Below are 24385 nucleotides of genomic sequence, written 5' to 3'. Positions count from 1 at the left end.
ACGGTGAACACCCTTCTGTGTACATCCATGACACAGGTTTACATGCTGTGAGATAAAGCGCTTAAGGGATTTTCATTCAGTAACTTTGCTGTCCCAGTTTTACTGCTTTGGTAAAATGGGTAATGGTCACTGTAAAATAATTTTTCAAAAAGGTAAAGAAAATCCATCCCAACCTCTGCTGGAGTAAACCAGGTAGCATATTAATCAGTACCGCTCCACCTGTCATCTCCGTGCCCATGATCACACGGTTGGGTACACCTCTGTGCCCTTGATCACATCATTAGGTATATACATCCTTTAATGACCTAGACTACACCAGGAACTCTCACCTCACTTTCTCACGAACATCTTTTTTCCTGTCATCACAACCTGTAACATATTTTCCATGGCTGTGTATTATTAGAATATATTTATGTAAGTATTTTGTCCCCCCCCACCCCTTTTTAAATCAGTATAAGCATCTTTATGTACAATTTTCCTTGCATGCTCAGTCGCACCCGACTCTGTGACCCCATCTCCTCTGTCCCTGGAATTTCCCAGGCAAGAGTACTGGAGTGGGTTGCCATTTCCTTCTCCAGGGGATCTTCCTGACTCAGGGATTGAACCTGCATCTCCTGTGTCGGCAGGTGGATTCTTGACCACCAGGCCACTAGGGAGGCCCCTTGAACAAGTGAGACGATCTTCCTCTGTGTAAGCAAAACCCCTACTGCTAGGACTTGCCAGGTCAGAGTATTTTGATATATATTAACCAGTGAATGTTCACTAAGACGTTCAATCCTTGAACACAGAATGCTGTGTACATGAAATCTCAAAATCCAAAAGCATTCTTGTCTACCCCACCCCATTTTTAGGGAAGGAACAACTGGGTGGAACGTGACCAACAATATCCTTGGTTTCTGCCAAACCCACTGCCTGAAGAAGTGTGGACGAAGGGTCATGCATAGAAAAGACACTGTGACCAGGACCTGAATGGAAACTGTACAAAGAAATCAATTATTAACAATTCAAGTTTACTAAGAAACTTTTTGTCACTAGTAACTACTTTTAACACTTTCAGTTACAGTAACACCCTACCGTAACAAGTTAGGGTACAAAATTTCCCATCATATAAATTGTAATATGTTATTAGACTAATAAAAAGTCTTTCGGTGTATAAAATACAAGCTAATGATACTCAATATTACACTGCTCACAATGGGTAATTCCATACATATGACTGAAGCTGGATGGAGGCTGGTGGCCATTCACAAGCCTTGTCCAAATCTATAGTGTTGGGGGTGGCAGTATTAATGTGATTCTGTCAATGAATGTTTCCTGAAATTAATTTTATTAAGGCGACTTGCAGGATTCCTCTTGAGTATGTTGTTACAATTTAGGGAACGGACTAGAATTTTCAAATATCTGTCCTGATTAGAGGGTTTTTCTCCACTTGGTTCAGTAATCGCCAGGGACCTATTAGAAGCCACACACAGCTCTACACGGTAGAGCCGGAGTGGCGACCAACAGCCCGCCCTGTGCGCAGGGCACCCTGCAGTTGGCATTGACCGTCTGCACTATACTTCTGTTAGTTCAAGTCCTGCCCAGAAAACCTTCATGTTTAAGCCTTCTCTCCCAGGAAAAGGGCAATGATTCTTCTCGAGTCACATCTTGAGAGGGCCCTCAGGGTTCTGGTGTAACTACTGACCATATTTATAGAATACAAAGAGGTCACCTCCCGGCTGAAACTTGCCAACACTGCCTTTCTACAACTTCTTTCCCATGAAGATGCCTCGGAGCTTCTGAGGCCCACAGGAACCTCCCATGACCCCTGGGACAGGACTTTTCCAACAGAGGTGAAGAGGTGGGTTCTCACTGAGGCCAGTTCCACACCCCCAACCCCTATAGATTCCCTCCTGCGTGGACCCTCTGGTGGTAAACAAGATGTGATCTCTGGCTGAAGCCCTTACAACATATGTCACATATGTAGGGCCTCTCCCCCGTGTGGACCCTCTGGTGGGTGTGGAAGTGCGAGGCCTGGCTGAAGCCCTTGCCACACTGCTGGCAAGTGTAGGGTTTCTCTCCCGTGTGCACCCGCTGGTGGGCGCTGAGCCCCGCGCTCCAGCTGAACTCCTTCCCGCACTCCTCGCACTTGAAGGGCTTCTCGCCCGTGTGAATTATCTGATGGACTTGAAGGTTCGACCTCTGGCTGAAGGCCTTGCCGCAGGTACCGCACTTAAAGGGCTTCTCCCCGGTGTGGACTCTCTGATGTGCCTGCAGGTGCGAGGCCTGGCTGAACCGCTTCTGGCACGCGGCGCACTTGAACGGCTTCTCCCCGGTGTGGACGCTCTGGTGGGCCTGGAGGTTGGAGGCCTGGCTGAAGCCCTTGCCGCACTCCTCGCACTTGTAGGGCTTCTCGCCCGTGTGCACGCGCTGGTGGTTGTGGAGGTTCAGGCTCCAGTTGAAGCGCTTGCCGCACACCTCGCACTTGTAGGGCTTCTCCCCGGTGTGCACGCGCTGGTGGGCCTGGAAGTAGGAGCTCTGGCTGAAGCCCTTCCCGCACTCGCTGCAGCGGAAGGGCTTCTCGCCCGTGTGCACCCGCTGGTGGCTCTGGAAGCTGGAGGCGGAGCTGAAGCCCTTGCCGCACTCCTGGCACTTGTAGGGCTTCTCGCCCGTGTGCACGCGCCGGTGACTGTGCAGGTTGAAGCTCAGGCTGAAGCGCTTGCCGCACTCCTCGCACTTGTAGGGCTTCTCCTCCGTGTGCACCCGCTGGTGCGTGTGAAGGTTGGAGCTGCAGCTGAAGCGCTTCCCGCAGTCCGCGCACCTGTAGGGCTTCTCGCCCGTGTGGATCCGCTCGTGCGCCTGCAGGTGGGACCTCTGCGTGAAGCCCTTGCCGCACGCCTCGCACTTGTAGGGCTTCTCGCCGGTGTGGACCCTGCAGTGGATGTTGAGGTCGGTGCTCCGGCTGAAGCCCTTGCCGCAGCTCTCGCAGCGGTAGGGCTTCTCCCCGGTGTGGATGGGCAGGTGGGCGTACAGGTGCGAGGTCTGGTTGAAGCTCTTCCCGCACTCGTGGCACGAGTAGGGCTTCTCCCCGGTGTGGACGCGCTGGTGGGTCTGCAGGTTGGAGCTCTGGCTGAAGCCCTTCCCGCACTCACGGCACCAGTAGCGCTTCGTCCCCGGGAGGGCGCCCGGCGGAGTGGGGCGTGCTGAGCCGTGAGCTGGGTCCTTCTTGGGCGTCCTGTGGGTCGGGGACTTCCCGCCCAAGTGTAGCCGCTGATGAAGCTCCAGGCTGGTGCGGTCACCGAGTCCTCTCTCACCCTCATTGCTCGGGTAGGCTTTCGGTCCAGCCTCAACGATGCTTCGCTGGGCTAGTGGTGATGCCTTGAGGAGGTCTTTGCCACACTCTCTCGTGCCCTGAGCCTTCTCTCTTTGGGGCACTGTGTGGTCATCGTGGTGGGGGGAGATACGTGGGAAAAAGTCAACACATGGAGCAAACATACAGATCTTGTTCTTCATGGAAGTCAGCTGACAACCCCTCTGGTAATTCTGGGTCTCGCTCAGACAGAGTTTACTCCAGGAATTCGGAGCTCTCCCAGTTGGAAATTCTTGATTTTCAATAATATCAGAATGATCCTCTATAAGAGTCACGAAACAGCTGCCTTCCATGGAAGCCTGAGCGGACACTCCTGCAGGGGAATTATGTTGTTTGGGGGACTGAGAACTCTTCTCTTGAGTATTTATCACCGAGTCTTGGCTTTTAGTTGATTTGCTCACAACGTGTCTCCTGATTTGCCAGCATGAAAGCTCTACCCGTGAAAGGCACCTCACTCCTGTGTCCTGAACAGTTGCCATCTCGTGATTCCCGCCTCCTGAAAGGGAAAGAATAAGGAATTAAGGAAGGAGAGCATGGCATCACCAAGACGGTGGGCCAGGCAGCACCAAGCCGTTGCTCCCGCCATGGAAACATTCAGTAAGCGACTAGGGAAGATGCCTTCATCAGAGTTCCGAAAAACAAACGTCTACAGAAACCAAGAGAACGTCAATGAAGAAAAAGCCACATTTAAAAAAGCATGGCAGGGGAGTGGAAAAAATTAAATAATTTTTAAAAGTGCTGTTTGGGATCAGTTGAGAGTGAGATGTGCCCATATCCTTGGTGGATGCAGACAAGGAAGAGACGGAGGGTCTGGACTGAAAAACAGCCGCTAGAAGCCAAGACAGACACGGAAGCGTGACACCAACACACGTGATTTACCCAAAAGAATGAGAAGAGGACAAAGATGAATAAAACAGAGGAAAACCCCGCCCCCAACAAGTGATTGTTAATATACTGTTTCAGTAACCATATTGTGTGGACGCAGACTCCCCTATAATCTCTACCCCGCATTCACGCAGAAGGAAGCAAGAGGCATACAGATTGGGAAGGAAAGCAAAGAATATATTTGCAAAGGTTATGAATCTACATAAAGAAAAGTCTTTAGGAATATACAAAAATGCATTTAGAATAGGTGAATAGAGGAACGTCACAAGCTACAAGATGGTACGAAAATCTGGGGCACTCTTTCTGCTCCCTTCTGAGGTCTGTGTCAGAAGTTTTCTCTATCTGTTTTCACTTTAAACTTTTGCTGCACAAGAAAATAAAATTATACAAAAATATATTCAGATGTAATAGAAGTAATTGGAAAGTGGGATTAACTCCATTTATATAGCATCAAAAAAAACCACTTCTGAAAAAGCGACATACAATTCCTATACACTATATGCTATAGGTGAGTGGTGATTTGTAACAGGTGTTTCATTGTCTTCCGTGGTTCCTGGCTCACGGCTCCTAAGGGGAAAGAAAATGGGAGTGTCTTTTGTTCCAATACTTGGTTTTTTACTTTGTTCTAATATTTTGGTCTCTGTTCCTGAAATGGCTTCAGAGCCCTAAGGGTGAAATGGGTGTCTTATTATTCATAACAAGCCCGGGATGCTTCATGAATTGATGAATAAGTCCATTTAGATCTTCACATTTACTCCATTGAATTCTGTCTCGTATCAGATCAGTAGCAGCAACAAGATCCCCAAGCAGAACTTCTGAGGGTGTTCTGGGTCAAGAAGAAACACAAGCATGGCATCGGGAGAACCATTCTGAGTTCACTATCTTTCTCGCCATTTCTGGGGACTGGTGGTACATGTTGCAAGTGTTCCTGAAATTGTGTGTCCTGGCTTGAAATGTTATAAACATTGTCTGTCATCAAAACTGAGGCTCAGACGGAAAGGACTGCACCCGAGTCTCAGGGAAGCGCCCTTGCTGACCTTTACACGAAGGCAGCAGCAGCATCTGTTCAGTGTGGTGTGTGTGGATGAAGTGCACTCTGCTTTTGTAGAGAGCGACCCCTCAATGCCAGACTTCTGTCACCCTGACATCCTTGTCACCTGGCAACACCCAGCTCCTGAATCAGACTGAGATGCGCGAACAATGGCTGTAAATTCAAGGGATAGTCAGGGCTCCAGGAAAAACCCCAGGTGGCTGCTTGATCTTTCCAGCTCCCTGGAAAACCCCACTGTTGGTGTCTGCATTCCTTCACTCACCACAGTGCGTTTAAGAAAAACCTATAAGTCAAAACTCTCTGTACAGCCTGGTGACTACAGTTATAATACTGTACTGCATATTTGAAAGTTGCTGAGAGGAGACCTTAAGATAGGAGACCTTAAAAGTTTTTATCACAAGAAAAAAAAATTCCATGTGGTGATGGATGTTAACTAGACTCATTTTGTCACGTATACAAATGTTGATTCATTATGTTGTGCACCTGAAATTAATGTTAATTACCTCAATTTAAAAAAATTTAAAAGAAAAAGTAAAACAGGCCTCTAGGGAGGACAAAAACTCTTTGTCCCTAGAGGCCTCAGACCTGCTCTTTGTGGATCCTCTGACTACTCGGCAGCAGCGGGGATTCATTCAAGGGGCCCTAGGGATGACCAAGGGGCCCTGGGTCACTAGGCAGGATGTCTTCCAGGTGGTAAAGCCTTTCCCGGCCACAAGACCAGAGCCCTCATGGTGGCAAAGAAACTGCTAGAGACTGAGTTTCCTGCTTGGGGTGCACCTTCCAGTCTCTAATGATACAGGCACCCACATCAACCGGGCAAATCACATGAAAACCCTACGAACTTCTTGGAAGGATTGCTGCCCTGTTGACCTCAATCATCAGGCAACGTTGAAAGAATTAATGGGAAAAACAAATTCAAGCAGAATTAAGTGTTAATTATGGGACAACAGAGGCTGGGGAGGATGCTCTGATGTTTTTTGTTTTTCCAGATTTATTTATTTATTTATTTTTTGTTTGTTTGTTTTTCCAGATTTAGAGAGACCTTTTTCTCTTAGGTTACCTATGACTTAACAGCAATCTGGTAAAATATACTTTTGTTAGCAAAGATGAGACATCTACTTTAAAAAAAAAATTTACTTATTTCTTTGGTTTCACCAGGTCTTCTTTGCAGCATGTGAGCTCTTACTTACAGCATGTGGGATCTAGTTCCCTGATCAGGGATTGAACTCGGGCCCCCTGCATGGACAGCAGAGTCTTAGCCGTTGGACATCTAGCCCTGAGACATCTATTTTTTATCCTTAACTGATCCTTCCAGAATTCAGGAAGTCTCAGTGACTATCCTTATTTTCCAGACAGTGTATCTGTTCACATAAATTCAGTAAGAATCTGTTCTCCTGGTGACAGGACACAAATTGAAACACCATCATTTACCCAGGCTTGACTGGAATATCGTATTTGAGAGACGGGTGTAGATTTGGACGCGCCCACACAGCTTCAAGGAACTGCCTGGAGCAACTGAGCTGGTACCTGGCTTTCAGGCCTCCAGGAAAGCAATCTTAGAAAAGATTTAATGTGATCAGTCACCTTTCCTGCTGTGCTTATATAAACAATCAGGCCAAGTTTAACACAAACAAATGAGCTTTACTGCAATCATCTTTGGTTAAAGAAAAAAGGGTGGGGGAGTAACTATAAAGAAAAAAAAAGGTTTTACCTTTGTGGCTATTAGATTCTACTCCTGCTAATTGTCTTGGAGCTTTTTTCACATATGTGTAAACTGGCCTGGATCCTGAATTTTTCTGGTTTCCTCAAATATCTAACTCTGATTCAAATTAACACTTCCAATTTTCTCCCCCCTTCTGATTTGGAATCAGGAAGAAGAAAAGCAGCCCTCATGCCCCTTCAGAAAGGGCCTCACCAAGTGTGCTTATCCACTGCCCCTTCGGGGAAACTAGAAGGTACGCTGGGGACCTCCCGACCACAGTGACACAGGCGAGAGGCAGCTGACACCAGGGTAGACAACTGCCTCAGCCCAACGTGCCGGATCCAGGCTTTAACTAAGCGTGAATCCTGTTCTTTGCTCCGGGCGTTGACCTGGGGAGATTATACCGTCACTTGCACCCCCCAGGCCACAGCTAAGGGGGTAATGACTGGAATTTAGATTTTGTCCTGGCCTTATATAAAAGTTAACAGACCCCTGGTTTGAATGATAACAAACAGATAATGGTTCTTACAAATGAATCTACTAACGGGCCATCTTCACAGAAGTGGTTTGTGCCCTGACAAGGCTCCTCTTTCTCTGGGGTGATTATGCTTCTCCTCGGGCCTGTGGATGCCTCAATGGTGGCACACAGCTGGGTAATGCTGGTCAGTTACATAACCATGCCCCCTACCTGCTCTAGAAAGGGCCTACCGGGAGGCTTTTCCTGATTCAGGATCCGCTTCCTTTGGCAGGGCCCTACTTCCCTGATTAAGAGTAGATGTAAGTGAGGCTGTGATCAGAAACCTTAATTCTTGAAGAGACTGCAGATTCCGTTGCTATGACACTAGCTGCCTAAAGAAATACGTGGACCTTCTGGTCGAGGCTGCTGCTAATAGGATTGTTGTTTAGTTGCTTAATCGTGTCCGACTCTTTGTGACCCCATGGACTGCAGCCCGCTAGGCTCCTCTGTCCATGGGATTTCCCAGGCAAGAATACTGGAGTGGGTTGCCATTTCCTCTTCCAGGGGATCGTCCCAACCCAAGAATTGAACCCGCATCTCCTGCTTAGCAGGCAGATTCTTTACCACTGAGCCACCTGAGAAGCCTGCCTGACAGGATGGCCCTCGATTATCTTCCCGCTGAGTGAGGCGGTATCTGCGCTGTGGCCAGCAGCACTTGCTGCACCTGGGTGAACACTTTCAGAGAAGCTGAGACGCAGGTACAGAAGACCACTGAGGAGGCCACCCGGCTTAAGATGGCTCCATGCTATACGCAGAAAATCCTAAAGATGCTACCAGAAAACTACTCGAGTTCGTCAATGAATTCGGCAAAGCTGCAGGAGACAAAATTAATACAACAAATCTCTTGCATTCCTACTACACTAACAACAAAAGATCGGAAAGAGAAATTAAGGGGAAAATCCCATTTACCACTGCATCAAAAAAAATACCTAGGAATAAAAAACTTGAGGAAAAAGATCTGTACTCTGAAAACTGTAAGATATTGATGAAAGAAATCAAACAGAAGACATGATGATGGAAATTCTCTGGTGGAGTTTAAAAAAAAAAGATGGGTGTTAAAACTGAACTCATTTTTAGCATGTATACCTCAGGTTGGTGCTTTTGTATATGATTATCTTAATCACATTCACACGTTTGGAATTAACTGATTTTCTGTATGAGATTCTTCACTTCTGCAGTAGATGCTGCACTTGCCAGGAGATGGCAAACAGGCAGCTTAGGGGTCCATGGAAACGCTAACAGGGACTAGTTTTCAGGGTACAGATCTTTTTCCTCCTCAATCATCACCCACGGGAATGAACCCGGCCCTTGGCAGTGAAAGCACACAGGCCTCACTACTGGTCCACGGGGAATCCACAAGGTGGTGCTTATAATACCAAGGACAAATTAAGAGTAATACCAAAGTATGCAAATTAAACTTAGAATGGCAGAAGGTTCATTTCTGTAACTTCTTCTCTGTTCCTACACAGAGCCGCCTCGTCGACCCAGCTGCAAGATCTGTGACTTCTATAAATGTCACGTTTGAAATGTAGAAAACGTCACTGAGGCCATGTGATTGTTTAAGTACTGGAGAGGGGCAGAGAGGGTGAGGTGACTGCCTGCCTGGCTGGGAATATGGACTCCACACAGAAAAAAACTGCTAAAACCAGTAAGTGAATTCAGCAAAGCAGCAGGGTATAATGTTAACATACAAAGATTCGGTTGCATTTCTAGCCACTGTAGAAAACAGTAGGGAGGTTTCTCAGAAAACTGAAAATGGAATTACCACGTGTGTCAGCAATCCCACTCCTGGGCATATATTCAGCCAAAACGAAAATTCAAAAAGATACAGGCACCCCTATATTCACAGCAGCACACAGCCATCGACAGATGAACGGATGAAGGAGATATGGGGTGAGCACGTACATAGAATAGAATACTGCTCAGCCGTAAAAAGAACGAAGTAATGCCACTTGCAGCAACATGGCTGCAACGAGATTATCACACTAAGTGAAGTAAGAGAAAGACAGATACCACACGATGTCATTTATGTGTGACATCTGAAATCCGACACAAATGCACTTATCTATGAAACAGAAACATGGACATAGAGAACAGAGTGGCGGCTGTGAAGGGACATGGGGGGATGGAGGGATGAACTGAGAGTCCAGGGTCAGGAGATAAAGCTTTTATATACAGCATGGATAAACAAGGTCCTACTATATAGCACAGGGAACTGTATTTAATATCCTGTGATAAACCAAAATGGAAAAGAATTATGTAGAAAAGAATGTGTGCATGTATATCTCAATCACTTTGTTTACAACAGAAAATACATTGTGACTCAACTATACTGCAATTAAAAAAAACCCAAATTAGTTGCATTTCTATCCTCAATGAACAATTTGAAAACAAAGAAAAAAATTCCATTTATAATAGCGTCAAAAAGAATAAAATACTTAAGAATGAACCAAGGAGGCGAAAGGCTTGTACACTGAAAGCTACAAAACGCTGGTCCACAGATGGGGAGATTTAATACTGCTTCGCCAGTGCTACCCAGAGGGATCTACAGATTCAACGCTATGCTTGTCAAAATCCCAACACAGAAATAGGAAAATTCATCCGAAAACTCATACAGAATCCAGGGACTCTGCTGGTGGTCCAGTGGTTAAGACCCTCTGCTTCCACTGCAGGGAGCTCGGGTTCCATCCCCACATGCTGCACAGCGCAGCCAAAAAATCAAACAAACATGAATTAAGAGTAAAAGGAGCGGCCAGGGAAGGCCGTGGGTGAGACACCTTCTGAGCAGAGGATGAGGGGTCGGAGGTCTGTGGGCTAGCAGCCTTCCGGCCAGAGGAAAAAGAGGAAACGATCCTCGTGTACAAACACAAACCTCGGATGTGAGAACAGAGGACATGGGAGGGGATGTGACAGGAGGGAAGTGCAGGACGGCACGGCTGGGCGAGGGGGCCCTTAAACACAGCGGCCTTTTCCTAGTGGAGTGGATGCTGGGGGCGGCACGGGAGGACCGGAGCGCCAGACTGTGCGGTGACTGAGCTCTTCAAAGGGCCGCTCTGGCTGCCGCATGGAGAAGACACAGATGCTCCAGACAGACGCCGGGGAACGGCCCGGCCGCGCTGTTCTCACCTGAACACCCTCCTCTCTGGGGCTGGATCTCTGTCATCCAGAACTCCTCTCTCTCCAACTCGGATATCATGTCTGGCTTGGAGGACTGGTGCCCTGAGAAAAAAAGCAGGGGGGAAAGTACTGAACAATTCTGGTTCCAATCCCATGATGAACATTTTTCATCAGACCCACTGTGAAAAATACATATAGTCTCCTTAGTGACTACCCCACACAAACTACTGAAATAAAAGCCAGAATGACCTGGCTCTCGTTGTGGTCATCACATCCTTTGTAGTCTCCCACACTCCTTACTGTAAGCACTGCAGTTACCGCTACAATGTGCACCATTCTGGCCGAGGGGCTCTGATGTTGCTACTTTATTCTACATTATGGTAAGAATGCTAAAGCAATTTACTAATTTCATGATGCACCAATGGATCAGGACCCACAAGTTTACAAAAGATATAATAGGAAAGGGTTTTGTGTGTTTTTTTTTTTTTTTTGGCTGCAAGGCATGTAGGATCTTAGCTCCCCAACCAGGGATCGAACCCACACCCCCTGCATTGGGAGGCGAATTCTTAACCACTGGACCACCTGGGGAAGTTTCAAGGAGAGGGTTAAATTTGGGATTTAAAAAAAAGCAAGCTATAATATGAAATAAGGAGCCAGGTGCAGTCAAGCTCGACTGTTCACACAATTCATTTACAAAAGACTAATGTTTACCTTGGAACAAAGACTAGGAACATTTTGTCTCTGTTTTCCAAAGGGACTGGAAAACTGGTCTCTGAGGAGTCCCAAAGTCTTGAAGTAGTGGGCAGAGGGCCAGGGACGCTACTAAACATCCTAAAATGCTCAGGACAGTCTCCACGACAGATCACCTGGCCCCAAAAGTCAGTAGTGCCGACGTAGGGAACCCTACGGGGGTGATGCCAAGTCACAGGGCGCCATCCTCACCCACAGACAGCAGGTTCCGGAAGTTCTCCAGCATCACGTCTCGGTACAGCTTCCTCTGGGCCAAGTCCAGCAGCCCCAGCTCCTCCTCGGTGAAGGTCACAGCCACATCCTTGAAGGTCAATGCCTCCTACGACACCAAACACATGTAGCCTCAGTCCTACAACCAACTGCCTTTGAGGGAAGAGCAGCACGGAGACGGTGGAGGAGACACATGGGAAGCTGTTCCAGATTCTAAGTGACCTGAACCTCCTTTTAGGAGACAGTTTCCTCTTCCCCTTCCACAGTCACACCAGAGATGCAGGGAGTGGGAGGGGGATGGTGGAGGAAGGAATGAAAAAGAAAAATTCTAAAACCTTGCGTGCACGCAACACAGCGCCCTTTGTATGGTCGTGTCTCTAGAAATGTCGTCCTTCAATCATGGTATACATGCATTTTACAATTTGAAAGTGCCACGTTTTGTAAGAAATATTGAGTTCACTGGCTCCCAATAGTATTTAACAGTGCCCATCTCCTCCTCTGAGTGGGCAGTACCACAATTTTGTCAATGCCTGCCCATCTAACCAGCCTTCAGCACCTCGAGTGGAGGCAGGTATATAGTTCATTCTGTCTCAGGAGCGTGCCATATCTATCAGTGCAGCAGCGTTCAGTGCCAAGGTGAAGAACACAGGTTTTGGAGACTGAATGCTTCAGTTCACACTCTCTGGCTCCACTTCTAACTTTACGGTCTTGGACAAGTCACCTAACTTTTCAATCCCTCAATCTCCTCATCTGCACAAAAGAACATCAGGGACTTCCCCGGTGGTCCAGTGGCGAAGTCAGAACTCCCAATAGAGGGGGCTCAGGTTCAATCCCTGGTCAGGGAACTAGATTCCACATGCTGCAACTAAGATCCAATGCTGTCAAATAAATAATTACATTTTTTAAAAATAAAAAGGCGACTCACCATAGGGTACTTGAAGGGATTAAATGAGAATGTGCAAAAGATTTAGGATAGTACCTGACACGTGTCATTAAATAAATATTCAACAAATGTCAGCCACCACTATTCCTATTATCATTATTTGTGTCTGCCTGGTACTTCGCCCAAGTGAAAAATACATTTAATCATTCCAAATAAATGATACAAAAATTTAAGGATTTAAACCTATTGAAGATGCTGCAAAAACAAACAATCATATTTTCATATAGACCTCAGCCAACCTGTCTGGTTATTTCCTTAGGTTAAGTTCCAAGAAGTAGCAACTGCCTATCAAAAAATATGCACCTCTAGGGACAAAGGTCCATCTAGTCAAGTCTATGGTTTTTCCAGTGGTCATGTATGGATGTGAAAGTTGGACTGTGAAGAAAGCTGAGTGCCGAAGAATTGATGCTTTTGAACTGTGGTGTTGGAGAAGACTCTTGAGAGTCCCTTGGACTGCAAGGAGATCCAACCAGTCCATTCTAAAGGAGATCAGTCCTGGGTGTTCTTTGGAAGGAATGATGCTAAAGCTGAAACTCCAATACTTTGGCCACCTCATGAGAAGAGTTGACTCATTGGAAAAGACCCTGATGCTGGGAGGGATTGGGGGCAGGAGGAGAAGGGGATGACAGAGGATGAGATGGCTGGATGGCATCACTGACTCGATGCACATGAGTTTGGGTGAACTCTGGGAGTTGGTGATGGACAGGGAGGCCTGGCATGCTGCAGTTCATGGGGTTGCAAAGAGTCGGACACGACTGAGCGACTGAACTGAGGGACTTCCCTGGTGGTCCAGTGGTTAAGAATCACCTGCCAAATGCAATACTCTAAAGCAATTATCCTTCCAGTTAAAAAAAAAAAAAGAATCCACCTGCCAAGGTAGGGGATAGTAGTTCCATCCCTGGTCCGAGAAGATCCCACATGCTTCTGGGCACTAAGCCCGTGCACCACAACCACTGAGCCCACGTGCCTAGAGCCCCTGCACTGCAATGAGAGATGTCACCGCAGTGAGAAGCCCGTGCACCAAAAATAGAGAGTAGCCCTCGCTCTCTGCAGCTAGAGAAAGCCCGAACACAGCAAAGACCCAGTAAATAAAGTAACGTACCACAGGGCCGCAAAGAGTCCGACATGACTGAGCGATTGAGCACAGCACAAAACATTTTTTAAAAAAGAAAGAATCTGCCTGCCAATGCAGGGGACCCAGTTTCAATTCTTGTTCCAGGAAGATTCCACACGCTGCGGGGCAACTAAGCCCTTGCACCGTAACTACTAAGCCCGAGCTCCAGAGGCCGTGCTCCACAAGAGAAGCCACAGCAGTGAGAAGCCCGCTCACCGCCTGCAGGCAGCAACAAAAAAGACTCAGCAGAGCCACAGATAAACAAATGAGACTATTTCCCTAAAGGTTTCGCTCATCTCTGCACTTGCTCTGACTGGAGTCCTGAGCACTGATGTATTAAACAACTAGTTGGCACATCTGGCAAAGAAGAGGTAGGCACTTAGAAAAGGCAGGACGTGAGGTGAGGGGAGTGTTATTTTTGGAGTCCTCCAGCCACCGGCCCTGCCAGGTGTCTACACGACTCGGCCTCAGGGCCCAGAATAGAGCAGTCTCTTCTCCTGGCTCTCTCCATTTACCCTCATCCAACTCCTGAAAAGATCTAGCCCAGGCAATGGAAACTCTGGTGTCAGCTGGGGACTGAGCAGATTTTAATAGGAAACTGAAAGCTCACAAATCTGTTAAAATGAAGCTGTATTTTAACTGTATCTTAATACAGCTAACTGTATTTTAGCTGTAATGCAGATACAAGGCATCTATGGTAAAGAACCCGCCTGCCAATGCAGGAGACTCGGGTTCAATCCCTGGGTCGGGAAGATCTCCTGGAGAAGAAAATGGCAACCCACTCCAGTATTCTTGCCTGGAAAAATTCATGGACAGAGGAGCCTGGGGGGCTATAGTCCATGGGGTCACAAAGAATCGGACACGACTGAGCACACACACATATCCTTACACAGTTGCTCCATAGAGTAAATGTCTGGTAAGTCCCTGATGCTACTAGACTCTCCAAACTCAAGTGTGTCCCTCTAAAATATATTCATACGGCAATGAATAAAACAGACACTTAACTATAATAGATACACGTGTAACTCAGAATTACAGAATCTAGTCTTTCTTGGAACTTCCTTGGTGGTTCAGTGGCTAAGACTCCACGCTCCCAATGCAGGGGGCCGGGGTTTGATCCCTGGTCAGGGAATTAGATCCCACATGCTGCAACTAAGACCCAGCACAGCCAAATAAATAAATAAATTACTCAAAGGAAAAAAAAAAAAACCTCTAGTTCTTTTTGTCTGAAAACAAAACTATTTTCTCTGAGTTCAATATCAGTTGGATTCTGTTACACTAAACCATATTTTAGACAATTTAGACACAAAACTTGAGGCTCCCCATGAGAAAAATGAGCTCTGAAAATTTTAGAAAGAAAATGGCAGAGCACTCAGAATTCCTGTTTGGGAAGAAAGGTTATATGAAGGAAAACTGTCACTGCGAACATTTTGAAATGGTAAAATTCATTGTTTTTTAGTTGCTAAGTCGTGTCCAGCTCTTTGCAACCCCATGGACTGTTGCCCGCCAGGCTCCTCTGTCCACGGGATTCTCCAGGCAAGAATACTGGGGTGGGTTGCCGTTTCCTTCTCCAGGGGATCTTCCCGACCCAAGAATTGGACCCAAGTCTCCTGCCTTACATGTGGGTTCTTATCACTGAGTCACCAGGGAAGCCCTTTGAAATTCATTAACCACATAAATATGGACAACAGGGAAAAATATTAGGTAAATTATGGAAAGTGATATGACCATTTAAGTTGCAGGTGCTATACAATCAAATTTTAAAAATCCCAAATGGTACTGAAACTATAATCACAAATCTATACACGTAAATACAAATGAAAAGGAATGTGGGAAGATGAAAACTGATTTGTAAACATGTTTATAATGTGGGAGCTATTTTTTATTTTTTAACAATATTAATTTTGGAGACATCTCTAGTGGTCCAGTGGTTAAGAATCTACCTTGCAGTGCAAGGGACTCCAGTTTGATCCCTGGTGGGGGGACAAATCCCACATGTCGCGGTGCAATCAGTTAGGCCCATGGGTCACAAGTACTGAAGCCGGGAGCCATGACTAGAGACTGTCCTGCAAGAAAACATCCCATGTGATGCAACTAAGACCTGATGCAGCCAAGTAAGTATTTTTTTTTTTAAATATTCTCACACCATTATTTGGAAATAAAAAGCAAGGGCCCGTCACACAGTTCCTCAGGTGCCTTTGGTTCCCTCTTACCTTTCCTGAGCAGGAGAAAACCATGTCCAGTCTTTGTGAAATGAGATGTCATTTTAAGAAACAGGCATATCCGACTCACCTGGAGTTTGGTCATTTTTTTCTCCCTCTTCCTTCTGGGGAAAGGCCGAGTTCTGGGAAGGTAAAACTGGGGAAGGGAAAGAAAGCCACGGTGAGACAGCTGCCGGGATGGCTGGAGCACGTGGGGCTAAATGTACAGGAAGAGGGTCCCCTTTCTCTCGGCAATCGCAGTGACGACATAACCCCGTGAGAACGGAGCTAGATTCCAGCTCCCTGGGCCCCCCTTGGCCAGCTGCCTGAGTTCATGAACAATCCAGAAACAGCCCTACCCTAAGTGTTTCTTATAAGCTCCCAGGGTATTCCTGAGGCTGGCTATCAGAGGAAATGAGATGCAGACAGGCAGCACCAACAACTTAATGGGGCCAACATGTCTGGGATCCAATTCCGGCCTTTCTGCTTGTTTTCTACTTGTCACATAAACCTTGAGCGGGCTGTTAATCTCTCGGATCTCAGTCCAGTCTACTTGTAAATAAATGGGCACAACAGCGCCCTAACTCCCTGTGGCCTGCAGCTTCCGACAAGAGGTCCTCTTAAGACTCATAAAACTTCCACAGAAGACGGATCTTAGGAAACACTGACTTCACAGATGATGGCTCCTGAGTTTCCCTCACTTTCAGAAAAAAGTCTTAATTCGGACAAGTGGTCTCACAGGTGATTTGTACTGTTGTTAATGAAGGTTAAATGGTCAAGGAATTTTCCTCCTTAATAAGCTTAACTACTTGCATGTGTTGTTAAGCTGGAGGCACTCAACTAAGTTTCTTCTAGAATATGCATGAAGGTAAACAATGACTAATAAAAACCTAAGACTAAGAAATCATGCTTCATTTAAATTAATGACACAGAGTTGTTACACAATACTAGGCATTTTAAAAAATTAAGGCCCGGCTAGGCTGCAGGCACCGTGCTAAGCTGTGAGCAGGATCACTCTGAAATGAAGCAGGACCCTGTGGTCCCTCCCCCCTATAGTCTCAGCCTGCCTTTTGTCTGTGGACAAACTTTAGCCAAAGAAGAAATTTAATCAGAGAAGTGAGAATATGCAGAAAAAAAGGGAAAAGAGTCCAAGGAGAACAAATGATCAATAGTTTGGTCATTAAGCACAGTCAAGGACCTTTAGCTCCTTCTCAGCGGCTATAGGTAATATTCGGAGTTGTATCCTGTGAGCAAGCTGTCTTCTAGCTACTGGAACCTCCACCAGGTGGAAGAAGTTAACTACATGATGACCAGACTGTGGCCATGACATAAGCTGCCATCCGAAGAACTGGCCTCAATGAAATGGGAACCAACCAACCCTGGAAGTGAAGAGTAGCTGTACCTAAAACAACTAAGATGATGCTAGTCAGACCACTGATGATCAATTTCCAGATGACTGTCACAGCTGACTGTGCTGTTACTGCAGGTCGTCCCCTCCTCCCTCCGTCTATAAAAGATCTTGCCCACTGACTGGGGGTGGGGGTACTCAGTCTTTGGACAGGTATTCCTCTCCTTGCCAGCATCCAAAATAAAGCAAACTTTCCTTTCCACCAATCTGGTCTCTTTACCGGCTTTTGAGAAACAATCAGCCAGACTCCGCTGTTATAATTTCTCTGTCTGGGATAAGCCACAGAGGAGTTTTCCCTGAATCCAGCTGAAAACAACTTTCCTTCCTAAACAAGTGTCCAGAAAGAGTCCAGGAATCCAGGACCAAACCCACGGTCAGTGACGAGGGAAAGGACAGCGGGGCTGCTGCTGGAGCTCCGACCCCATCTCCGCTCGCAGGAACTTCCCAAACAACAGGGCGCCTGAGTGTTTAGTGGACTTTATGGTAACATCCAACATCTTACCGTACTCAGCCCTGTTCTTTTCAAATATAATCTCAATCCTCAGAAGACCACCACTACGAAAGAACTAACCCGAGGAAACAGGCAGAGAGATTACACAAGCCGCTCAATAATTTGCCCAAGAAAGCGACAGAGCTGGCCCCTGGTTCCCCGAGGACGGCTGAGGGAGCAGAGCGCGGGAGACCCTCAAACTCGACGCAGGACGCGAGCCCGCCCCCAACTCGCGACTCCAGGGGAGCGCCGCGGCTCCCTGCCGCTCCCCGCCGATCGCCGAGGATTCCCTGCCCCAGGAGCGAGGACCGGGTCTCTGCTGGCCCCACGCAGAGGCCGGCAAGGATTGCAGGGACGCTGGGTTAACTCACCTCCCGGGAAGCAATCTCGGCCCCAACCTGGCCTTCCCAAAGCGGAAGTGCCTTGGGCTATACACAGTTCCCGGACTACACTTCCCAGAATCCCCACGAAGCGCCTCAGATTTCACGCAACTCCCGGACTACATTTCCTAGAATGAAGTTCGCCCCTGCTTCCCACCAGCTGTCTTGGGTTTTGACTGGAGAAGGTTCGGATTTAAAGTCGCAGGTGCTGGACCTGTCAAATTCCTTTCTGTTTTATTCAGTTATTAAAACTCATGAGAAAATAATGCTGTAAATGCGAACTTTAAAAAAATGCAGCCGTATAAGAGAGAAAAGCAAGGCTTGCGCTACCAAAATAAATTAAAAAACAATTTTTTTAAGGGAAGACAAAAGGTAGACTAAGAAATGAGAAATATAAAAGTAACTTAGGCTAGGCTGCCTAACACAGAACTTATGGAACACTGGATTTTTCACTTGCTTCGAATTCTGGCTCCCCAAATATCGGCAACAAAATTTGTTAATGAGACAGAAACGTAGTTTATTGCTTACCGCAGTAAGGAAGAACACCTCCACAGAGCTTCAGCACCTTGACGGTGTGCACAGAGCCCGGAAGCCAAGGTTGGAATTTACTGATAATTGGAAGTTCGATTTAAGGTGAGTTTTTCAATGCAGAAGAGGAATGGGATTGCTTGACGGTCAGGATGCTGTAGTCCAGGACTGGTGGGAGCAGCAACGATTTTTGTGAGGTGAGGAAACTACAGCTGAAATTGTTGACCCTCTCTTTAGATGAGATGGAAGAGTGGATGGGTGCTTGTGGAAGTTTCTCTAAAACTCAAGCCATTTACTTGGGCAAGAATCTTTTGGAATAATAATGGCATGACAACAAAACTTACTAGTTATGTACTCTTGCCTGGAAAATCCCTTGGACAGAGGAGCCTGGTAGGCTGCAGTCCATGGGGTCTTGAAGAGTCGGACACAACTGAGCAACTTCACTTTCACTTTTCACTTTCATGCATTGGAGAAGGAAATGGCAACCCACTCCAGTGTTCTTGCCTGGAGAATCCCAGGGACAGGGGAGTCTGGTAGGCTGCCGTCTATGGGGTCACACAGAATCGGACACAACTGAAGTGACTTAGTAGTAGTAATAGTAGTTATGTTAATATAAACAGTAAATTGTAGGAGGGAAGGTAGGGGTCACCAACCAGCTGGGGGTTGGTATTGTTAGGGGAATCACTGACTGAAACCACCCACCCTGGCCAGACATCAGAGTAACCACTTGCACGAGTTACCAGGACCAGGAGGTCCTGGTAAAGAGTGCAGAACTGACAAGCTGCCACCAATCAGAAGACTTCGAGAAAGGTCAAAAGGAGAGAGAAGACTCCAGTCCACATGTCCTACCAACCTCCCAGAATCCTTCTGGTTGGAATCCATCTTGGCTGAGTAATGTGAGCACCACCAGGAAGGATCCTGAGTAGGAATGATTGGCCAGAGACAACCTGGAAACTAACCCAATTACTATAAAACCCGAGACTGAGAGCCACGTGGCAGAGCAGTCCTCCTGGGTTCCCTTAGCTGCCTGCTCTCCACCTGGGCGTCCCCTCCCAATAAAGTCTCTTGCTTTGTCAGCACGTGTGTCTTCTTCACATCCTAATGAAAGTTGGATGTGCTGGCCAAGAGCCTGGCAATGCAACCAGGCTGCTGAGACTTACTCCTGGCTCTGCCATTTCCTGGCTGTGTGACCCTCAGTACAAGCCATTGTTCAAGGAACCTCTCTGTGCCTCTCTTCCCTCTCCTGTAATGGATGGGTCATATGAGGATTATGCAAGCTGATACGTGCAAAGCGTTAGAGTCTCTGCCTGTTAGTAAGTGCTTCATAGCTGCTAATAATTATCATCATTATGATTAAAGTCACCATGTGATACATACAGGAACCACACATTTAGTGCTGGTTTGTTTCTAAAGAAACGTGTCTTAGATCATGAAAGTATTATCAATAATTATATGTCTACAACTCGATAACAAAAAAACAACCAACTGAAAAATGGGCAGACCTAAAGAGATATTTCTCCAGAAAAGAAATACAGATGGCCAATAGGCACGTGAAAAATATGCCCAACATCAATAATTATTCTAGATATGCAAATCAAAACTACAATGAGTTACTACCTCGTGCTGGTCAGAATAGCCATCATTAAAAAGTCTACAAATAACAAATGCTGGAGAGGGTGTGGAGAAAAGGGAATCCTCCTACCCTTCTGGTGGGAATGTAAGTTGGTGCAGCCACTATGAAAAACAGTATGGAGGTTCCTCAGAAAAAAAGTCGACTTACCATATGATCCAGCAACTCCACTCCTGGACATATACCCAGACAAAACTATCATTAAAAAAGATACATACACCCCTATGTTCATAGCAGCACTATTCACAACAGCCAAAACACAGAAACAAATGCCTATCAACAGACGAATGGATAAAGATGATATGCTACATGTATATATGCAATGGAACACTACTCAGCCATAAAAATAACGCCTTATGCAGCAACGTGGATCCAGTTAGAGATTATCATACCAAGTAGGTCAGAAAGAGAAAGACAAATACCTATGATATCACTTACATGCGGAACCTAAACTATGGCACATATGAACCTATCTACAAAACCAAACAGACTCAGGACAGAATTGTGGTTGCTGGGCTGAGGGTGGGCAGTGGGAGGGGGATGCACTGGGAGTTTGGGGCTGGTAGATGCAAACTATTACATTTAGTATGGATAGATAAGAATGTTGGTTAAAGTTGCTGGCCCCTTGGTCATAAAACAGTGGTTACCAAATATGTAAGCAGTTATTGTATTCTTTTTTTAAAAACTGTGCCGCATGTCTTGCAGGATGTTAGTTCCCCAACCAGGGATTGAATCCAAGCTCAGCAGTGAAAGCACGGAGACCTACCTAGTGGACCACCAGGGAATTCCCAGTTATTGTATTCTTAATTTCCATTCACTCAGAAAAAAACAGTGATAGTTTTGCTTAAGAATATACTTGATGAAACAGTAAAAGTTATTAATTTTACCTGGTAACTCAGGTAAATTAGGCATTTGTTTATGGACAACACCCTTTTCTTGAAAGAACTGGGAAACTACAGTTGGTTACATCCAGGTATTTGGCAGAACTTTTGGAAGTGAGCACTGGCACTTCAGAGAAAGTTACTGTCAGCATCTGTTGCCAATGACCAAACTTATGCTTTCAAGAAACTATAAGGGGCTTCCCTGATGGTCCAGTGTGAAGACACCACACTTCCACTGTAGGGCGCACGGTTCAATCCCTGGTAATCCCTCATGCCATGCATTGTGTCCAAAAGAAAAAGAAAAAAAAAAGTATCAGAATTTTGGAAAATTTGTGTCGCTAAGAGCTTGACAGGTTCCCAGTGCTTAAAGACTTCAGGTCTTTAAAGATAGAACTTTTCTGATGAGATGGGTGATGGTATGGACAAATGTGATTTTTTAAAGGTATTATGAAATCAATAAAACTCAGTCATTTCGTATTTTCCATATGAGGGATGCATAATTTCACAAAACCACGAATAGATAAAAAGACTCAAAAAAGTACAGGACAAACCAAAGAATTTTAATGGAATAGAGTAAGAAGATACTCTGAGATGGTTTCAGGTTGTACACTGCAATAACCTTAAGAAACTATCACATACGGAACTTGGGTGCAGTATCAAAGGTGAGCATTACCTGTAAAGTCTATCAATCTTTTCTTTCTTAATTATAACTGTGGGGCTGGGTTTTTGTCATTACTTCAACCAAAATAATATATCACCACAGGTAACAGAAGATATGAAAATCCAGCTTTTTTTCTCATAAAAAACAAAAAGATTTGCAAAAATGTAAAACATTGCTACTCTTGTTAAATTTGTTTTTGGAAATACCGTTTTCTCATAAAAGCTAGTTCTGTTATTGGTTTATTTTAAAAATAGACTAATCAAAGTTTTAAAGTAATTTTTAAAAAGTATTACTATTCCTAAACAGTAAATAACACTTTTCATCTGGTCACCCTAAATGTAATTTGTATAAAGCCCTTAGACTGGAACTTAACTAAGGTGTAACTACTGGCATCCCTCACAACCAAATAAATAGTGCGAGTATCTTTACAGGAGAAGAATGCCAAGTCCTACTCACATGGGGCCCTGGGCCAGGAGCCGAGGGGTCAGTCACTCCCTCCAGTTCAGTTGAGTCCGACTGTTTGCAACTCCATGGACTGAAGCACGCCAGGCTTCCCTGTCTATCACCAACTCGCAGAGCTTGCTGAAACTCATGTCCATCGAGTTGGTGATGCCATCCAACCATCTCATCCTCTGTCATCCCCTTCTCCTCCTGCCTTCAATCTTTCCCAGAATCAGGGTCTTTTCAAATGAATCAGTTCTTCGATTCAAGTAGCCAAAGTATTGCAAGGAAGTGACCACTCCCTTCACGTCAGTGCAAGTCCTTATGAAGTCAGGGCTGGGGAAGGAAAGGAATTTGTGAAATATCATCATGGCTCAAATGAACCACAGAAGGGCTTCCAACGCTACTAGGAAAGAATTGCTATTAATCCATTTTATAGATGTGCAAACAGGCATAGAGAGATTATAAAATTTATGCAATATTACACTGCTAGAAAATAGCTAACAGATGGGAGAGGTTAGCTGGGGGAACTGAGCATGGAAGGGACTGCAACCCGGGCCCCGCGCCCAACTCCGTGTGAGGATATCTCCCCAAACTCTAGCCGACTCCGTCTAATTGAACTAAAAATGTCGTCCTTACACCTCAAACATCCTTTTTCTCCTTAAACCCACAACCGGTTTGCTGCTGCTTGCAGAGCAACTCTTAAGTTCGGAAAAGTTGCCGGAAGCGAAACTGACAATCACTACAAAGGAAGAGTTAGTCACAACCTCATCCGCCTGGGCCGGAAGTGCCTGCAACTACCAGGTGCCCTAGATCAATGTTTCCCAGAATACCCCGTCACGGCCCTTTGGGAACGGAAGTGCCTGGGACACCACGGAGTTCCAGCACTACACTTCCCAGAATGCGGGAGGAGACAACATCCACTGCCCGGGCCCTCTGGGCGGAAATGCCCTAGAGTATTCTGAACTCCAGAGAGGTGCTTCCCAGAATGCCGCGGGAGACCGCTGTCCATGGTCCTGCCAAGTGTTTGTGGCTAAGGGGAGCGCCTGGACAACACTTTCTACAGTGGCCTAGGGCAGCGAAGACTACAGCCCAGTCTTCTAGGACGGAAACGTGGAATACTACTCTAAGTATCTGGGTTAAATTTCCCAGAGTCCTAGAGGGGAAAATATTCGATAGACATGGTTGTGGAGCCCAAATGGCACCAAAAAAAAAAAAAGCTCTAGCGGACTGAGCACCACTGACAGCTTGCCTGACCAGAAGTTTCTTTCTCCAGTTTCTAGAGTGGCTGCAAGGTAGTGCTTACTGTCATGAAGCCCTTGGGTGTTATGAATAAGTGGGTTCAATTTGGATGAATTCTGTGCTGCTGACTGAGCCCAGTTTTCCCTTTTATCACTCCCCCCTCTTTTTTCATGTAACTGTGGTGTTGCAGAAGACTCTTGAGAGTCCCTTGGACTGCAAGGAGATCCAACCAGTCCATTCTGAAGGACATCAGCCCTGGGATTTCTTTGGAAGGAATGATGCTAAAGCTGAAACTCCAGTACTTTGGCCACCTCATGCGAAGTGTTGACTCATTGGAAAAGACTGATGGTGGGAGGGATTGGGGGCAGGAGGAGAAGGGGACGACAGAGGATGAGATGGCTGGATGGCATCCCTGACTCAATGGACTTGCGTCTCAGTGAACTCCGGGAGGTGGTGATGGACAGGGAGGCCTGGCGTGCTGCGATTCCTGGGGTCGCAAAGAGTTGGACACGACTAAGGAACTGATCTGATCTGATCTGATCCTAATAAGCTATTGTCAAGAAAATACCTTGTATAGGAGAGAAAAGTGAAGCTTGAACTATGGGAAGAAAATAAAAATTGTTACAGAATGGGAGCAATGTGTGAGTTAAAAATGGAGATCTTGAAAGAGGATTGGCCTGAACTGCATTGGAAAATTTAAGGAACACAAGATCTCAGTCTTACCTCGACTGGTTTGCCTTCTTTGTTCCATGTGTACCTGGATGCATCTGAAACTTCTACCAGTGTCAGCTGGTGTAGACTGTTGATTCAGAAGTATTCAGTTCAGTTCAGTCGCTATCATGCCGACTCTTCGCAACCCCATGGACTGCAGCATGCCAGGCTTCC

The 24385-nt window shown here is 46.1% G+C and overlaps 1 protein-coding gene across 9 annotated transcripts; it reads right to left on the bottom strand.

Annotated features, from left to right (window-relative positions):
* Nucleotides 1–989: 989 nt before the first annotated feature.
* ZNF235 (zinc finger protein 235) lies at nt 990–24385 on the bottom strand. Of its 9 annotated transcripts, none has more exons than XM_027515563.1 (5): nt 24224–24385; nt 15931–15996; nt 11564–11690; nt 10631–10723; nt 990–3845 (listed from the first exon to the last, which is right to left on the bottom strand). In XM_027515563.1, exons 2-5 carry the CDS (start codon nt 15943–15945, stop codon nt 1879–1881), a joined length of 2202 nt encoding a protein of 733 aa, XP_027371364.1. In that variant the 5' UTR covers nt 15946–15996; nt 24224–24385; the 3' UTR covers nt 990–1878. The 9 variants fall into 9 exon arrangements, with proteins under 9 accessions (XP_027371364.1, XP_027371370.1, XP_027371363.1 ...); XM_027515569.1 differs by lacking the exon at nt 24224–24385 and adding an exon at nt 22274–22392; XM_027515562.1 differs by lacking the exon at nt 24224–24385 and adding an exon at nt 18646–19071.

This window comes from Bos indicus x Bos taurus, chromosome 18 (genome assembly GCF_003369695.1).
Source record: "Bos indicus x Bos taurus breed Angus x Brahman F1 hybrid chromosome 18, Bos_hybrid_MaternalHap_v2.0, whole genome shotgun sequence".
Lineage (NCBI taxonomy): Eukaryota > Metazoa > Chordata > Mammalia > Artiodactyla > Bovidae > Bos > Bos indicus x Bos taurus.
This window is presented reverse-complemented; position numbering and strand designations above follow the sequence as displayed.

Excerpts from the sequence above, each read along its gene's own strand:
- ZNF235 (XM_027515563.1), bottom strand. Across the intron at positions 10,724-11,563 it reads CCGGAACCTGCTGTCTGTGG|GGCACCAGTCCTCCAAGCCA; the intron begins GTGAGGATGGCG and ends TTTTTTTCTCAG. Across the intron at positions 3,846-10,630 it reads CCAGAGAGGAGGGTGTTCAG|GAGGCGGGAATCACGAGATG; the intron begins GTGAGAACAGCG and ends TTTCCCTTTCAG.